Below are 19,665 nucleotides of genomic sequence, written 5' to 3'. Positions count from 1 at the left end.
GAGTTCACAACCATCCTATGGCATAGCTGGTGTTAAAATGCTGTAAAAATTAACAGATCTTTCTATTTTCTTCTCTCCCAAAACCACCATTTTTCAGTAGCATTGTCTCAGCACATCCTTCCTTACTTGTATGTTACTATATGAAGATGGAGCACATTACAGCACAAGCAAGGATGAGTTTCTGGCTGATCAGCTCCTATTCTAAAACCTCAGTACTAAGGACAAGAAGAAGAGATTTGGCTTAGTGCCCAGCAACAGAGTGATAAGATCCCATGCTAATTTGGAGAGCTTATGTTACCTGTCCTGCAGGTTATGTGGCACATTATGTGTTGATGAACTGTATGACCATAATTTATAGTCTCCCAACAGTGTGATAGCATTGTGAAAAGAGTGGCAAACGTGTTACCTGTGAGAAAATCCATTAGGATGGCCTGGAAAATTGGAAGATTTCGGCGGCAGTAAAGTGATGCATATGTAATTAAAAAAAAAAAAAGTTACTGTTGCACTACCTTAAAGGTATTGATGTTCTTCCTTTGTTTCCAATATCAAGAGGCTACTTATTTACCACAGTGCTATTACTGATTTCTTTTGTAGAATCCCACTCAATGTGAGAGACATTGTCTACTGTACAGGAGTTTCACTGATGGATGAAGATGTATGGGAGTTCATCTGGATGAAATTTCATTCTACCACAGCAGTGTCTGAGAAGAAAATATTATTAGAAGCCTTAACTTGCAGTGATGACAGAAACTTGCTGAACAGGTACCAAAATATCTATATCTGAATGTTACCAATAATCACTTCAACATTTATGGATCATCAATTGAGCTTTGGTCTAAATGAAAAAACTTTGCTTTTCAAGCCCAAGCTTACTGTCTATTAAACTGTTTTATGTTTTTTTGCATTAATGCATATGAAAATTGACACATATTATGTCTTTTCACTTCCAAGTTTTCCTGTGTTCTTTGGAAATGTTTGAAATCCTATAATAAATAATGCTATTTTTTTGTTAGCATATATTGACCAGTCTGATCTTTCATAAAAATGTACATGTAAGGTTCCCCTCAGCCTTTTCGGAAATCCTTTTACATCAAAATTTTTCTGATTCATGAATGTGCCTGGTCTTTGAAATCATAGAAGTAAACCACTGAATTCACTTGGACAGTTAAACAAACCATTTGGTAGTGATTATTTTTTTTCTGAGAGTTTTCTGATGTGCTGTTGTTAGACTATGTTTCGGTGAAACTAAATAGGATTTTTTTTCCTTGCTTCTCCCACTAGGCTTTTGAATTTGTCTCTCAACTCAGAAGTTGTCCTGGATCAAGATGCAATTGATGTGATAATCCATGTAGCTCGAAATCCACATGGAAGGGATCTTGCTTGGAAGTTTTTCAGAGAAAAATGGAAAATATTAAATGCTAGGTAAAGATAAAAAGCCTACATTTATTTTAATTTTCTTATTTTGATGTAATTTGTTTTAAGTATTGTCTATGTATACATTCATGTAAGTGCCTGAATCTAGTCCATTCTCTTTTAATCCATAAATAGAGATGTCTCTAAATATGAAATACATACATACGAGTCATAAATGCATTTATTCATGGATTATCACACACATGCATAGAAACATTTATCTCTTAGCAATCATCTGTATATATATTACTGTATTGTCTATCTATATGTCAAGTGCTGCAGTTCTACTTTCACCTAGATAAAAAAAACAGCAAAGGAATTTTGCTGATTTTCAGTCTGACAAAAAAAATCTTTTGAAGAACATTATTTCAACTGTGGGAAAAAACACCAAACCCTTTTTGAAACATTTCTGTTTTCAAAAGGATGTTAATAGAGTGTCATCCCCTTTCCTTCCACTCTGCATTTCAGGTGAGTTTCAAGTAATAGAGGAGCAACATTTTGAGTTAAAAATAGATGAACAGGAAAAGACAAGGTTGTTCCTTATATCTGCTTCTCTTTCTCTTTGAACAAGTGCTATATGCTCCTACTCAGAAGCACAATCAACATTTTAAAATCCTTTTTGATAAAGATTTTGATATTAATTAAATGACTGAGAAATTTCTTTAGTTTTTTAGGGAGAGCCTGAGGGTCTGAAAGATTTCACAGCAGCTCATCTGATGCTGACAGATTAGAAGGGGCCACAACTTGGATGAAGTTCAAGTTCTTAAAGGCAGGTGTCCAAGAACTTGAGACACTGCACACCAGGCCACTGTCATGGTGTTGGCAGAAAAGTATTGGAGATCTGTTTCATTCTGGACTTGTGAGGAGCCATCTAGTATACCAAGGAATATTTGAAATTGTTTATTTAAGATGCTATATTTAAGCTACTAGATCCTAGTGCCTGATGAATACAGGTACCAACTTACTATATGTTTCACAGCATCAGGAGAAGAGTCAAGGAAACTCAAATACTTCAACTTTCCTAAAGATTCGAGAAGTTGTTCATGCTGTTTTGGATAATACTTTAGTGATATTTTAGAAGTTCAGCTGGGAAAATAGGTTTGAGCTGGAATTCAGTTTGGAAGTTTATATTGCAGGAGATACTTTTCGAAAGCAATATCCAAAAAGATTTAAGAGTGTTGAAGAATTTAAAAGTTAAGAATCCTCTGCTTCTGGTATGATTATTTCAGGGACTGGACATTTATGCAGAAAGTGGATTGCAAACCCATTACTTTTATACAACCCAGTGCAGTTAGTTATGCTCTGCATAGCAAATAATTTTTTAGGTTTCTCCAGGGTTTTATACAGAATTTAGGCATAAATCTGTCAAAATCTGTATTGTTACAAACACATATGCAGAAGTTATAAACATGTAGCAAGTACATTTATCTGACAATCTAGCTAACAGCTGTGATTTTAGACATGAACAAGACTAGTCAGTGTAGACAAATGGGCAAGATTTAGAAAACTATGCCACATGCCAATTTTTTTGTGTGTTTTAAATAGCTTTACTTCACCTAAAATTTGAATTTTATTTATCTCACTTGCTTGGAATGTATCACTCTGCAATCTGAGTTCCTAACAATCAGCAAGGCCTCATCAAAAACCTGGCTTTTGTCCTTTTCTAATGAGAAAACAACAGAGAGTCTGTCTCTTTGTCCAGCACTGACTTTGTTATCTACATTCGCCAGATACAAGTCAGAGCCACCAAAAGGATTGTAGCAGTTGCCTTTTTCTAAAAGGGATGTCCAGTTGAGTTTGTATCATTTGCCAAAAGATTCAATGCAGTGGAATAAAATAGTTCATGAAAGCTGTACATATGTGATGTATGTTGAAAAGAACTCTGTTTTGTAATTATAGATTAAAACCTTTTAAGAGAGACTTTGAGAGAGTGGAATTAGTCTGTCACCTTGACCCTTAATGTTCAGGGAAACAGTGACATGCTAAAATGCAGAACTGGGCTTCTGATTTAAGCTTGCACACTAGTACACTTTTAAAATACAAGCTTTATTGCAGAATTATAGTTTAAGTACACTGTCCCAAGGCATCTTTTTTTTCTACAATTATAATTTATTATTTAAGTTTACTAAAAACTAAAATACCTTATACAAAACATTGATTTAATAAGGTGATACCTCAGTGGTATTTTCCATTGAATTTATTATAAAAGGTGTTGATGTTTGAGATAGTAATATGAAATAACTGAGAGTGATTAAATTATGCTATAACAGTATTCTGACTTTAAAACACAGCATGACAAAGAGTTAGAATGACAACAAAATATTGTAATCCCTTTATATTTTTACAGTATACTTGTGTTTGAATTGTCAAGAAGATACTGATAATATGTAAAGTCTTCAGAATCACTCATATCCCATTTACAAAGGTGATTTAGAAACTGAGGTGCCAAGCAAGTCTTTTGTAAGAAATCTGTGGGACTGTTAAAATTCTGAAAAAAGAGAATTGAAAATACTGTGCTTCAATTCCTGTTACCTGAACATGCACTACCTTGGCTCCTAAATCATTTTCATCATGTGTGCACGTGTGTGTGTGTGAAAATTTAACCCAACAGCTGCCTATAAGAATTCTTTCATTCTCAAGTGCTGAATCATTTTTCACCATTTGGGGATTAGACAATATTTGGGAAGCCATTTAAATCTGTCCAGAGTAAGTGGATTATGTTGCCTCTCAATCTGAGTTTGGATGAGTGCAAAGCCTGTATAAATATGTGTCACTGGAGGATCACATCCCCATAAATAAAGGATCAGGTGGAGAACCCATGACTGCAGGGTGTTTCCAGGGAGCTTAGGCATGGAAGGTCCTGGTTCTGCCCTGCTGCTGTCTTCCCTGTGAAGGGTGGGAAGACTGATACTTGCGATAGCAAACACTTTTTCTATTTATTCTTGTTTCACCCTCGGAAAATACTATTTTGGGAGGTGGCTATTCTATAATTTTTGCCAGCAGAGCCCATTTAGAAATTGCTCTTAGTGTTTGACTTTTTACCCAAGTATGCGTAACAGGCAGTAATCAGCACAGGTATTCATGAAAGTATCACTTCAGTGGAAGGAATTCTGCTACTTCTTGTTTGCACGGTGGCAATAGTACGGACTGCAAGAAAAATAAAATCCCTGCAGCGGTTTTTCTGAGGTCACTTCTGTAAAGTGGATTGGTAACCTTGTCAAAAGACCCCATCAAGAAGAGCTTCCAATTTTCCAAGCAGTCAATTATGAGGCTAAGCAGAGGCTGTAATAATAAAGGGCTTTGTTAGAAAGCCTAAATGTGCTTAAAGGACCATGAAATCCATACTTCCCATAGGAGGTGTTTGCCTCTGGATGTCTGTATCCATCAGTGTGACAAGTTTTGGAAAAAGAGATGTACTTGATGAAATATCCATGAATAATTCAGTTATTAGTGGTCAGGGAGTAGGATTTTTGATACCTTTAACTGTATTTCCCCTCATACAAGCTCAAGGTAGCAAACAACACAGTGTACACCTTCCCTAAAGCAGAATCTTCTCAAAGAAAACTCAGTTCTCTTCCCTCTCCCTCTTTCTATTCCTCTGCCTGGGGCTATCCCTCTCCCTCTCCCTTTTTCTTTCTTTCTTCCGTTTTGAAGGGACTGTGGCTTACAGTACCTAAGCTTTTGAGGGTAATTCATTTAGGATTAATAGAAGCAGAACAGAAAGCTGTGATTGTGCTAGTTCATTTCACTTTGAATTTTGAATTCCTTCTCTAAATCAGTTTGTAAAAGTAGGGTATGAACTGAATTGTTCCCCCAGATAAACTTAACGGTAGTGAAGTCTGTTGGTATTACTTACACATGTCTGACAGGAGAGCTGGATTCCCTATCTTAAGAACAGTCATGTCCAGATTAGCTAGATATTTCTTTGGATGTATGTGCAGATAAAGATAACTATTTGTCAAGTGCCTTGTGTTACACTGAATGACATCTAACTTGAACAAAAGACTTGATTATGGTTTCCAATAGCGTTATATTCTTCATGCTAGAAACCGTGAAAAAAAAACCCAACCCATAAACTATTCCAACATGAAATGCAAAACTTCAGGAGTAGTATGGTTAATTTTATAAGTGATACAGATGCTTCATTTGTGGGATTGAAAAAACCTTGTGGAAAAGCAAGTGGAACAGCAGGATTTGAATGGCCAGTTTCAAAGCAACTACCTACAGAAGGTCATTGCTGATTGCTGCTGAGTATCTTATCCTTTAAATATTCCTTGCCCAAGCTTTCAAATTGTCATTCCAGGTTGGTTCTTTGAAGATGCTATATCATGGCCCAGGGGATTGTTTTTGCAGTATTATGCTCTATCAGTATTATTTATTTTAATTATCAGATACTGGAACAAGAAAATTTGATTCAGTTCACTTATCAAGAGGCTATTTGTAATGTAGATGAGATGAATGAATACAAAATGCAGAGAAGGCTGCAGCACTTCAAAAAGTCTGTTTTAATGGTACAGCTAGAAGAGTTCCTCAGAATACTTCTCCACAGTTGCTGCTCCGCTCCTCCTTTGGCACCTGTATTTTGAGCTGTCAGTGGAGTCATTACATGGAAAGCTGTTTCGCTGAGCATCAGGTGTTGTAGTTTGGTCCCCTTCTCCTTTGGAGCTCTCATCTGCGGCTGTGGTTAAGCCCATTCTGCTTAGTAGCATCTGACTGAAAAGTTAACCACAAATAGCTCAGCCTAGAAGAACATCTCAGTCCAGGTTTTTAGCATGAAACACTCGAATACCAGTGTCCAATTCCAGTGCTGTTCCCTTGGATCCCCAAAATTGGTCCCATGTGTTCTCCCATGCTTAGAGAAGACTACTTTCTAATTTTCAGCTGGCCTGACATGTGCACTTCCACTCTGTCATCTTTGTTTTGCTCTTACAGATATGGGGAAGCATTATTTATGAATTCAAAGCTTATCAGTGGTGTCACAGAATTCCTCAATACCGAAGAAGAACTAAGAGAGGTAAATTTTAAATTACTTTCGGCACATGAGTCTGTATTCATTGTAAGCAGGGAGCAGGGCAGAAGCAATAAGGTGTTTGTTGTTAAGGAACTCTGGTTGCTCAGCTGGAGTCACAGGCCCATGCTGCATCTGGGCAGAGCAAGGATGAGGAGCAGATTGCAAAGGCATCTGAGTGTGTAGAGGTGGTGTCATGAGGTGGGTAGTGCAGGCACTTCTCTGTGCTTGGCTGGATGTGTAGGCTTGCTTTTTTTCTCTTGACTATTGGTTGAGAAACAAAAGATGAGATCTTTCTATCCACATTAGTTTATGTTGCAGAGGGCAGCCCTAGAAAACCCTGGTGTTGAAAGTAGAAGCTGACAGTGCCTTCTCTGTTTTTCTTTTGCCTACAGTATTTTCATGTGAGAAAAGCTGTTAACCTGATATTCTGGCCAAATGACACCACAATAATTTGTTCTAAATGATAAGTACTTCTTATCTAGATTGCAAAGATTTCTCATTTTAACTTAACATCTGCCCTGACTGAGGTAGTTGTATGGTTGTGTTATGCTCTGCTTAGCAGCTGCTCAACATTACCCAAAATGGATCAAATTATTCTTATGCAACATAATCACCATTAATTGAACTCTGATTGCGCTATGATATTTTGTATCCAACCATTTGTCTGCACTCAAGTCTAGTGGCCTCAGGAACCTACGGAAGAGCCACAGCTGCTTTCCTCAAAGCTACCCAGGTGGGACAACAGTGCTGGCCAGATTTGAGAATCTGCCCTGAACAAGTACTCTTAGTTTCCACCTCCATGGTAGTATTGGCAGGCTGCCTGTTTCTGCTTCCCCGAAAAGAAACTGTTCTTGTAAACATTTTGGTATAAAAAGTACAGAGATCAGGTAAAATCTTATTTGATAGTTTTCAGGTCCCTCTCATGCTTTTTAACTGTGATGGGAACGAGACAGTTGCAGGATCAGACTTTTCAGTTTTGAGGCATGCACAAAGAGATGTTGTTGGAAGTTAGATTTAGATAAACAAGGTGAATTTGGTGTCACCAAGAAACAAAAATTAACTAGTTAAGGATAAGTGTTGCTAAACCCACCTAATTTTATACAAGTCAACATAACCACCAACCTACTGTGCAGATCAGCCTTGCAATTCTTGCTTAAAAAGAACAGTAATTCAAAGTACACCAGTGGCATCAGCTATAATAATCCAGGTGATAGTGCTATAATTTGAATATACACAGGAATGAACAAGGGGCCTTTTCAGTCTGCTGAAAAAAAGATCAAAGTTTTCTTGTAAAGGAAGGAATGTGTTTCAGGCATTTAAAGATAATCAAATCCACTTGCTATTTTGCCGTTCTCTTCACACCATAACCATCCATTCCATTCTTAAACAACTGATCTGTATTATATCATCAAAAGGGTTCTACAAATCAAAATTAAATAAATTTGTGCTGAAGCTTGATAAAACCAAAGGGCATCAGGGCTGCTTTCTGCTGATATTTGCATAAACCTGAATTAGAAACATTTCCAGTGCTCCCAGTTTGGTATATTAGGTAGAAATAAAAGTTTAGAGCAAGCCAGCTGTCTCTGCAGTGCAGCAGCTGGGCTGCAGGAGAGGAGGAGGTAATGATATTAATGTGATCTGGCACTGACATGTCAATATCTTCCAGTGCAATTTGAAGCAATTGCATCACATCTAATTGACAGTCTGCTGTCTTACTACATTTTGTATTAAATCTTCCTGCACGATACTACATTTACTTCAACAGTGATTGTGGATGTTTGCCCTAAATGCCTGACTTGTTAGTGTGCACTGAAATTATTTACTTTCTTTAGTTCCTGCAAATTTAACCTGTTAACTTGTATTTCCAGCTAAAGAACTTTATAAAGAGTTATGAAGGGGGAGCTGCTGCCTCTTTCTCTCGTGCCGTGGAAACAGTGGAAGCCAATGTGCAGTGGCAAAGGCTTTATAAGGAAGAACTATTCCAGTGGCTAAGAAAATCCTTGACACACTAATCTGTCTTTCCAGCCAACCATTTAATATGAAGCTCTGCAAGAGGAAGAGGAGACATTTTAGAAATGTTCAACATTAAAATCATGAAGACAAGATCAGATTGCAGGGATAAGTTTTTGGGGTTTTTTTAAGTTGTGGAATTATTTTTTTTTTACACTGAGCTCTTGTGAAATTGTCAAGAAGCTTTTCAGAAGATCATGAATGCTTGTTTTCATTCCAGTCCTCAGTGTACACAACCAAACGTGATACTAAGTGGTGCATGTAAATGTTGAAGAAAAACAAACAAAAAAAACTTCAAAGACTGTTTTGTGCATGCTTGTACCGTCCCTGCCTGTATTCTAGCATGCTTATGTATAACAGCCACATTTTGTATGTGAGTTCCAGTTACATCAGATGGGCATTATACAAAGCACAAAGACTATCTATGACAATCAGTGTTGCAATGAACAAAAGGAGAACAAGGAAAAGGAAATGCAGAAGGCTTCCAGCTTGGGGCAGTATGAGATGCAAAATCAAGTTTCTCTCTAGCTGCCAATTAGTCTACCACTCAGATTGTCTCTTAATGATTACAAAGATGCCAGCTCATTTTTTGAGTTGCCAGTTCTATCTTCAGTCTCCATATTCCCATATTTAAATAAGTGGAATATATAGAGAGGAGAAAGAGAAAGGCGGGGGTGGGGGGGTAGAAAATGAGAAGAACATCACCCATGCATTATAATCATATAGATTTATTCACTACTGATCAGTGGAACAGTGTAGTTTTAGCTGTGAACGTATGCAGTGTTGAAGGGGAACTTTACAGAACTTTACAGAATCCATGAACCACCTCTTCTCAGCTCTTTTACAAGGCAGTGATACTCACCACAGGTCAACCAACCTGTGCAGTAGTAAGTTACACAGCTGATAGTGCACAAATATTATAAATAAATGTAAGATTCAAATGGAAATTAGCAAAAAGGGAGAATATCTTGCATGCCAAGACATGAAATTACCTAAGAGGGCTGTCTTGCACATGGTAGACCAGGCTCTGTAGATATTTTTTGCAATAGACATGTCAAATTCTCAATGTGGGCAATACTTTTGCAAATACGGGATGTACTGTTTATGCCAACTTAAAAAACTGAAATATGGAGAAAGGGGAGGGAGTGTTTATCTGTACTGGCTAATACTAAGAGCACTGTTTTCTTTCCGTTTATTTGTAATTCACGTAGACCGTTGTAGATAAGTGATGCTATTCTTGATCATAGGTTTGTTTCTTTTTTCTCAATCCTTAATCTGAAAAATCAGTGACACAGTGGAACTGCTGTTTGTACAATGGCTGTCTGCACCATTGGTGCTAAGTGTTGAGGTTAAAACTGATGGAGGCCAAATACTCTCTCATGTCTACACGTGGAGAAAAAAACCCACAAAACCATAGAGAGTTTTCAGGAGACAGATTGTAGCAGCTTCAGAGGGGGAATGTAGATGTATGACAGTGGTTTTTTATCCCATCCCAGCCTATCACAATTATCTTACCACATCATGGCCATGTGCACTGGGAACGTGTGGCCAGCCAAAGCCATTTTATCTGGTTGTTTCCTTCACAAGGTATGGAAGTTACCAACATGCTTTATGGTTGCAGTTGCTTATCCTCAGTAAGTTGTAAATTGAAATGTGAGTGCAAAAAGAACCGAACACAAGCATCTTCAGATATTGTCAGAGTTCTGTGGAGACAGTATTGGTTTTTGGACTCTCATTCCCATGCTAATCTGCTCCTCAAGAACTGATAGACACATCCCATAACTAAACTGTTGTACCCATCCTGAGCCTGTCATTTGTGTCTTTTTCTGTGCAGAGGGTGCTGTTTGTGGATTGGGTGCATGAAATCCTTGTGTGGGCATTTTCTTCACTGTTCGGTGCTGTGTAGTAATGTATGTTAGCTTGACCACATGTAACCATAGGAGGGAACCATGTGCTCTTGTACTGTTAACTATTTGCCTTATAGAAAGCCCTAAACCTTTCTGCTGTGTTGCAAAGCTAGGGAGCCTAATGCCCAGAGATATTATCATGTCCCAGTTGAGGGAAACCCTCCTCCTCTTATGTATTTCACCTACCTCACAGAGGTGTTGTGAGGCTTGACTAAAGTTAGCAAAGCACTTGAATATCCTCTGATGAAATGCGTTTAAAAGTGTTAAGTATTATTGATGTGGTTGACCAAATTCAACCTCAATACCAGTATGTAGCGTCACATTTTTAATTTCTACTGAAAAAAATGACATGCAGATTTATTATAATAAAAAAGCAAACCAAATATTATTTAATATAACCTCTACCCTGTAATGAAGGCCAAAATTATGATATCCAAAGAGTGTGCAGAAAACTAAGCCTTCAAATGTGAATTGCTTTGAGGATTTAATAGAAAAGAAGCATGCGTAATGGTCTGCCCCTCTGCAATTTTGTTAAAGATTGTCTTTGATTACTTTTCTTTATCAACACCACAGATTAAACCACATACCTCTAGGATGCGCACGGAAATTTCTGGTCTTTCCGTTGATAAAGGGCAGGCTAACAATATGTTCCAAAGTCAAAAGTTTATTTCAGCCTATGTATTCTGCACAGTGCACAGAAATTTCCACTGTTGCTCATTTGAATTGAAGTTCTTGCATTTAACTGCTGTTGGATGTAAGTTAATAATTTAGTGGCCTTGAGCAACTAGTCTACTACAGATATCAAGCACTAAATGTATCTATTACATATACTTGTTGATGTATTGCTTATAATCGTTGTTTTCTGATAATGTTGATATTACTGCTATAGCTAAGGTTGAGCTGGCCTTTCCATTATAATTCCCTATTATTTTATTTTTTATATTTTGTATTTTGCTGTTTCACACTGAATAAGGTTTAAATTTAAATGGATTAAATCCAACAAGACTATAGCTGTTTCTACAATATTCAATGCACCCGCATTTAATTATATGTCTTTAGAAACTTCTTTTAATAAGAAGTTTCACACAGCTGTGTGTTAAGGAATAGTTGATACCTCACGGAAAACTCTAATACAGTCTGCTTAGAAAAATCTATTTATCTTATTGATTTTCTTTCTCCTTTACCAGTCCTTTTCTTCCTTTGTCCTTATCTAAAGATGGGCCCCGTTTTTATAATTTGGATTGTGATTAGGAAGCCAAATAGCCCCAACTTTTCAGCATTTTCAAGTCTGGGATTTAATTTTGTTCTTTCTAGTGAGAGGAGATGCTACAAAATGTGGATCCAGCATGGATGTGGACCTCACCTAGGTCCTGGGCGTAATTTTGTAGAGATTTAATGAGGCCTCTATCTCTAATCAGCTTTTGTATGACTCAGGATCCTTTGCAGTTATTAATTGATATGGCTTACTAAATCACATAGGAAGACATGTGAATAGACATGATTTTATGCCAGCATAACAATATACCTGTTGTATTTTTATAACATTGTCCACTACAAAAATCTCAGCCTATTACTTTGTAGCTGATAGAATTATTCATGTATCCACTGCTAATAGCTGTTAAAATTACAGTAGCTACTCATCGTGACTATGGCAGAACAATGTGAAAAATTCTTCTGAAATAAAATGTCACTTCTGCTATTACTGGGAGTACTTGGACATTGATTTTGATGAAAAAAACTTCATGTGTCCTTAAGTACATCTAAATTTATGACCTTTGATGATCTTTTCAGTGAATACAGCAAGAATTCCAATACTGTATTGGAACCTGAAGATGAGTATTGTGTAGCTTTTGGGTTGTTTTGGATATTTCACTGAGCTTTGAGTGTCAGAGGAAATATCTCCATTGATGCAGAAGGGTGCTTTCACAGCAAAGGTCCTGAACCATACAATTAAACCCGTAGTAGTAAAAAATAAAAAAATTATATATATGTATATATTCATGTGAAAAATCCTCTGTAGAGATAATTTTTCCATACAATGTCAGTAAGTCTGATTATTTGGATGAAATGAAGCCAGTATTTGCAAATGGGTGTGACTTTGTTTAGATACCTACATAATAAGATTTTGATTTTTCACATGATTATAGCCAATACTGAAGTAAATTAAAATAGACTTTTTATCAAATGTGTAACTTTCTCTGTGAGGAAAAGGGATGCGATTTTGAAACCTGTTTATGTATATATCATCTTACCACCACTCCTGTTATGGGTACTCACCATATGAGGCTGCCTGTCCTAAGCAGGGTTTATAGCCACAGTGTCAGTATGAGCATGGAGGAGTAAAAGGACCATCCTGCTTCTGAGCAGCCTGAATAGAGGCGGTTTGCCCACCACTGCCGTCAGCCCACCCGGGTCAGGAAGGCAGTTGGGAACCACAAGTGCAGAGAGGCTTCACCCAAGCTTCTCTCAGCTAGGCAGGAGGGTCAGAACACCCCTCTGCTGGTTATGGGTTGTGGGTGATCTTCAGAGATTAGTGTCATCGATTTGTGCTAGCAGGAAACAAAGGTCCAGCTAGTCAGCCCGCATTGCCCAGAGAAACCTAAATCCCTGAGCTCTGGTCAACCCAATTGGAAAATGTTCACCAAAATGCTTGTAAAGGTCTAGAATACTATAATGTCCATTCTTCAGAAGTCATTTCAAACAGTCTAATATTTTGAATTTTCAGGTATGTGTAAGAACACAGTTTTTTGCTTTATCATATTTTTCTTAATATTTAAAAATGGGCCATGAGTTTCTTGGGCCTTTTTCTAACAAATGTTTTGGAACGATATCACAGCAAATTATTTGTGGTAATAATAGTAGTAATAGTAGTTGCTGTACTAATGCAGATGCCTGTGCAAACCTGTATGGCACTAGTGACTGTGCAGTTCCTGTTTTACATACAAAATTGTAAAAAAAAAGGCCGCTTTGTTTCTCAGTATGACTGTGGATGCTTCTACTTGTCTTAAAACCAATATGGATACCCAGTGAAATCACTCTGACGTGAGCAAGGAGTCCATGCTGGCATGAGTAATGTAGTTTTCAATGAGAGGGAAGGGGACAAAGGGACTGCTTTGTGTAAGGATTTTTTACCAAAATAAGGCCACATGCCCTAGTTGGAGCAGAATTTTAAAATCAAGTGTACTTTGAAGAAGCTGGTTATACTTAGTTCCATCTTGTGTCTTTGCTGACAGTGGAGGGTAGCTTTACTTCAGAATACCCCTACATGGTAGCACAGTTGAGGTCGGATTTTATAAAAGACATGGAACTGGTTTCATTGAGATGTGTTAAAGGAGAATCACCAACATCAGCAAGTGCTGTGGATCAGTCCCAATGTCTTTTCTCAGAAAAAAAAGGCATTTATATTTGGCCGATCTGTAACTAGTGAAGTAAGTGTGACAGGGCCAAATGGTATTTTTGAATTCTTTGCTTATTTTACGTGCATCATTTCCTAACAATATCAAAGCGATGTTGGTAGAGAACATAGAGGTGAGCAGCGTTGTGAGAGCAGAGGGGACTGTGCTGCAGCAGGCAGTAATGAGCCAGGAGGCTTTAGCCAGAGTGCCCTGACACTTCTTGGACATCATCGCTTGGATTTGCCTGATATGGACAGCCTTATTACAACGGATGAGGCCAAGAGCCAAGATACAGTCTCAGTTCTCTGCGATACATTTCAGTCCACTTAATATGTTCTTTTCTGTATTTTCAAAATAACCTGTAGCCAAACAGAGGACACACATGTGGCTGCAAATGCTCTGTTGGTGCACAGTGAGGTAGATCCGTTGAAGTGACTGATACGAATTGCATCTGAGGATCTAACCCATTGCTTTCAAAAGAGCTCCCTGAGGTGATGGCTGGGCTGCTGTACAGAATGTTTTGCATATTTGTATCTATGTTTCAGTAGCACATACTGATGACAAATGTTTTTTGTTTTACTTTTGCGTTTTGTTAGAATAATACTTTGCAATCGTTTCCAAGTGATAAAGCTCTATAATATGTTTGGAGAACTGCAAAAAACTGTGCTGTGAAGGGTGTGGCTACTACCCTCTCTTTTTCCGCAAACAGTAGATTTCAGCAGAGATGGACTTCCCTGGACTTAGAGACGCTGTGAAAAAAAAATGTTCTGACAGTTTCTAATGAAAACATCATTGTAATTACTGTATAACTATCCTGTACAAAGGCAGCTTTGTTATATGTGTAAATGTAATTTTGCTATGTTGGTTTTATGTTTGAGGGACAATAGGCTTTGATGTGGATGAGACGTATAGCCTTATAAAAACAGAGATTGTAGCTCCCTGTCTGATGTTTTACTGAAAGGTGTTTAGTTGCTCTATTTTTGCAGAAGATAAACATAAACCAGTTCCCTGAAAACTAGTGATCTATTCCACTACACACAGGTCAATGACATAAATGGATCATACTATTGAAAATAAAGGCTTGATAAGAAGTTACATTATTTTCCCAAGAAACTCCACATGTAAGATCTTTTGACACCTTAAGAAGAAAGAAGTCCTGCAACTATTAATGCTGATTATAATGGATGAGTCCCCCTATTAAGTCTGTCTCAGCCTTAGATTAATTCTGAATACTGTAATTAAAGGAACATATTTTTCCATCACTTCTCAGATCTGTACTCTTTGGAATTCAGTTCTTTGTCAAATAAGAGGTGGAGCTGGGTCAGTTTAGATACAGTTCCCCAATGGTTTCACACAAGCGTTTGCAAGATCAGAATGCCATTTTCATTTAAAGGAAGTCTAGATCATTTCATAATGTCACAGTTCTCTATGTAGCATATATACATGCATGTATAGCTTCTAATTCTGGACAACTTTGCTTTGGTTATTTGTATTTACAGATCTTACTCAAAAGTTTCAACACAGCAAAGCAGTTGGACATAGGCGGGATGTGAGGCTGTGTTGACCATGACTCAGCCACATACATAGGTATGGAGGCAGCCCCACTGACTTCTGTGGCATTAATGAAGTGCCTCAAATTATGGAACAACTCACGCATCAGGCTGAAACAGTCTTTCCGGAAAGTGGTTTAGGTTGAAACCTGTTTCTGCACAGGTTTCAGGTGCAGGATATGGTAGTGTGTTTTTGCTGAATTTAAAGTCACAACTTTGTATAGAGCCAACTGTTTTCTCTTTTTTATAGAAAAGCATATATTTTACATATAGAGGGGAGATACTGATTCTCAGTATATCTAAAAATGCCAAATTTAACAACTTTTTTGATTTATTGTTTGAAACATCCTAGGATTTGAGAATATAAGCAGAGTTATTCTTAGAATGTTAATTAATGAATATAGATCTAATCAGCAGTTTAAATCATTAGCCAAATAATATACCGTAATTTCTGTTACAGTTTACCATAAAAGTGTTTTTCTATGATATGCCTTTAAAAATGACTCCATAAATATGAGACCACAGTGTGTTCAACATAACATAAATTTTTTATTCTACTCTAAGGATTCTACTCTAACTAAATGGATTTTTTTTTTTTAAATGAGAAACTTTATCTTCTGTATTTTAAGCAGAACAAATTTGAATTTTGTCTCTGATAATAAAATTTTGTATAGTAATGTGTAATTCATCACTGTCTTAATTTTCTGACGTGGAGACATGGCTAAGATAAATAATACCCAGCCTTTTGATTATGTTCCCATTTCAGTTGAGATAACAGTTTAATAATGCTGAATAGATGCATTGAGGTTTTGCAATGAAAAACATGCAAGAAAAAGTATTTTTTGACGTGAGGAATTTTTCAAAACATTAGAATGCTGGGACTAGTAGAAGCAGAGATCCACAGAAAATATAAAATTTGGTCTTGGAAGTACTCTTAAGCACTAAGACTAACAGGACTGAGACTGGAATAGAGAGCAAAGTCTGTCTTTTGTGCTTTTCTAATTACGTAAATTGAATAAGCAAAAAGATATTTTCATTGGTAAATGTGATTCCAACTGGAATGCAGTTCAAATGGCTTTTTAATAAGAGCCCTTGAATTCAGGCTATTATTTTCCTTTTTTGAAGAACAGTTTTCAGTAACAATGAAATGTGAAATATGTGCAATTATTTACCCATTGGGTACAATCATGTTCCCACTGAAGTCAATTGGAGCTTTGACACTGACATCACTGAGAGTAAAAGCCAACCCTGTATTTTTTCAAAATATACCTTTCAATGCCAGAATGTCTTTTTTCTTTAACAATAAAGATGCTTTGTTCTGTACAGCACATCTTAGTCTGCTGAAAAGCTGAAGGGAATTTTTAAGGTCCTGATTTTGCAAAGCACAACAGTCAGCATTGATTCTTTGAGCACAGGTAAGCAGAGCTGGGGCCTAAATGAGTATGTTTATAGTATCCTACCATTAAACCCTTCACTGTATCATACTAGGGCTAGCGTTCTGACTATTCTGTATGCATATGTCGGCAGAGTATGGAGACATACCCCTCATATCTTTTTCCCGAGTTCAGGTCTGGAGCAGGAGTTCAGGAGGCCTGAGGAGGTGGCTTGGGGGCTGGTAGAGAGCTTTCTTGTTAAGAAGGGATACTGGTATTTAGGAAGAGCTATAAAAGCTAGGATGTGCTGCTCCCAAAAGGGGCCTTGTCCCTCCCCCTTTTTATGACATATACCTCTCCAGGAGTGTTGAAATAGCTGAGATGAATTGCACAGCCACCCTGGAAGCATCCCTGGAAGATGAGGTAGAACATGAAGAGGGAGAAATGAAATCCCAGTGCCAGCACATCTCCTAATGAAACATCAAAAAGAACATGCTTGTTTCTACCCCAATGTGGCTGCTGCAGTCAGCATCACTTCAGTCAGTGGTTGAGCTGCTTTAAAGTTGAACATTTTCATACAAGACCAAATGAAGAGCTGTTTATTTGCTCTTGGTTCAGTGTCTTCAATAAGAGCAGAACTTTAAAGGTACCCATTTGCTTTGAAAGCTCTGCAGCTGAGCTGGAGGGAGTAGGAGGGAGAAATGTTAGAGCCTTTGGTTTGTAAATTGACTTAGGAATATTTGCTGTCTTAATAGCTTTTGCTGACTAATTCCCTGCTTCCTGCTATTCCTAGCAAAAATTATCTAGCTCCCTTTAAGCTGCACCTTCAGCAGAGAAGCCACTGTGCAGAGTCGCACTGCTACCAGAGGCATTCTGACTTCTGCATACTGCAAGGACTAAGGCCTCAGGAGTGGAGAGAAACAATTCAATGAGCTGGTGATAATTCTGGCTCTTCTGAGAATCAAGAACATAAACCCCATATTAGAGAAACAGTATTGAGAATGATGTATTTTGATGGCTGAGGCTGTATTTATGGATGAGATGGGAAAATGAGCACAAAGGTAGTTGTCAGAAAAGTGTAATGAAGGTAAGGCTGTAATGATGTGAAATAATGAAGATGTGCTTGGGAAATTAAAACCTCATTATGTTGAAACTTAGTCTTTGAGTTAGCAGCCACATCTACTGTGGCCAAAATCTAATTAAACAGAAATCGCTGAGTGGTTAAGGAGGCACCCTACGAGTGCTGCTGTTTGCATCTATTGGCTGATGTCGAGCTATAGAAACTCCTCTGTGCTCAGTCTAGCCCATACTGTCCTGTGTATGCCAGTTTGTCCTAAGTCAACCCATTAGAATTTGGACTAATGGTGGAAGGCTGAATGAGACCTGCATCAGCAGGACCATGGTGAGACTTGATCCTCAGGTACACTTCCCATGCATCACCTCTTCTCCTTTCTGTCACAATCCTACTTCTCAGGCCACAGCAACTGTAGGAACAGCAGGTAGAGCCTAGGTATATTTTGTTTGCTTTTGCCTTCGGATAACCTTGCCTCTCAGCAGTAGAGGGCTGCAAATGAAGAAAGCAGGGCAGAAGTACCTAAGTGACCTTGATTTTCCGTGGTGCTACCCATCCTGCCCTGCCCCACCAAAGGGCCTTGCTATCTGCTAAGCTACTAGGGCCTGAGCAGCAGCATTAGGGCTCGAGCACTTTAATTCTGCAGTTTATTGAACATGGTGTTAATTACTCATTTTACTGCTACAGCATTACTTCTAGCAAACATCTTTTTGCTTCTTGAACTTACTCAGGAATCACTTTTGTCTGTTACACTTACCATAATTTTTGACCTGCTCATTGCAGTTAAGAAAAAGAGGAGGAAGAGGGGGCGGATAATAAGATGCCATTACATGACATGTCTATTACAGTAATTCATTTCATGTGGCACAGAACTGTTGCCAGTGATAAATGCATGTTCCTGGTACAATTATGAGATGTACCTTGAACTTTTCAACAATAAAACTGTCACAAGGTTGCAATAAGCATAAGTACAAATGTGAATCTGTCCCTTTAAAAGATGAAATAGCTCACAAATATGACTTTAATAAATGGTATTATTTTCAGAGATACACTTTTAGTGCATTGACTATAGTTAATACCAGAAGTGTCTATTGTTTCTGCTCTATGATCATGGATGTAAGCCATTTTTTCCCATTCCACTCAATTGCTTAGCTGACTGACACATTTCAAATACTTGTCTATGGAGGTTATAGTAAAGATGCCATAGTAGAAGTCTTAGCACAAAATCAGCATGTATTTCCTTATGTACAAGTGGAAATCAGAACAGTTCTACCCCTTTCAAAATGCCTATGAGATTTTAGGTGGTTAATATCAAAAGCAGGTTAACCCAAGCAGGTAAGTAATCCCAAGACAGATAAATTGCCCCAAAGGAGAACACATCAGCTTGAAAAGCAGAGGCACTTTGGGAAGGGGGAAGGAGGTCTTTATTGTTTTCTGAAGATTTGTGCAGCTATAAAGGACAAGCAGAGGAAAACCCCAACAAAGAAGCTGGAGCAAATGAACAAAAACCCAAGACACATGCAAGAATTGAGGCTATGGCTCAGAAAAGCTTACAGAGGAGGAGCTTTGGGCTAAATTCTGAATTAGAAGACTGAAAAAAATACAGAGGGTTATTTCACATCACAGTTTAATGCCAAGCAGTTACAATAATCTCCAGTGGAGCCAGTGTTATAGGAGAGAGCTCAAGTTTTTATGTCAAAAAGCCTTCACTGGTCAATATTGTAACATTAATGAAACACATGCATTTTAAAACATTCCTCCTGTAGTTACCAACGACTGAAAGACAAGTTATTTGTGCTTAAGATAAACATTGTGTGATGTTTACCACTAAATGTGGTGGATCTGAGAAGCAGTAAAAGATGTAGACTTCCTTAGTGCCATATTGTGACTGGTCTAGGCTGGTGGGTTAGGATTTCGCTTGGTGTGCTATGCAA

At 37.8% G+C, this 19,665-nt stretch overlaps 1 protein-coding gene across 1 annotated transcript in view; it reads left to right on the top strand.

Moving 5' to 3' along the window:
* Positions 1 to 15,218, top strand: part of TRHDE (thyrotropin releasing hormone degrading enzyme) — a 213,418-nt gene extending 198,200 nt beyond the window's left edge. Inside the window, exons 15-18 of the mRNA XM_026865004.1 lie at positions 595 to 762; positions 1,282 to 1,422; positions 6,346 to 6,427; positions 8,293 to 15,218. Coding sequence (XP_026720805.1) covers positions 595 to 762; positions 1,282 to 1,422; positions 6,346 to 6,427; positions 8,293 to 8,436 — 535 coding nt within the window. The 3' untranslated portion in view covers positions 8,437 to 15,218. The remainder of the gene's footprint in view (positions 1 to 594; positions 763 to 1,281; positions 1,423 to 6,345; positions 6,428 to 8,292) is intronic.
* Positions 15,219 to 19,665: the final 4,447 nt, after the last annotated feature.

This window comes from Athene cunicularia, assembly GCF_003259725.1.
Source record: "Athene cunicularia isolate RWA chromosome 1 unlocalized genomic scaffold, athCun1 chr1_part2, whole genome shotgun sequence".
Lineage (NCBI taxonomy): Eukaryota > Metazoa > Chordata > Aves > Strigiformes > Strigidae > Athene > Athene cunicularia.
Note: the sequence above shows the minus strand (reverse complement) of the source record. Positions and strands in the feature narration are given on the sequence as shown.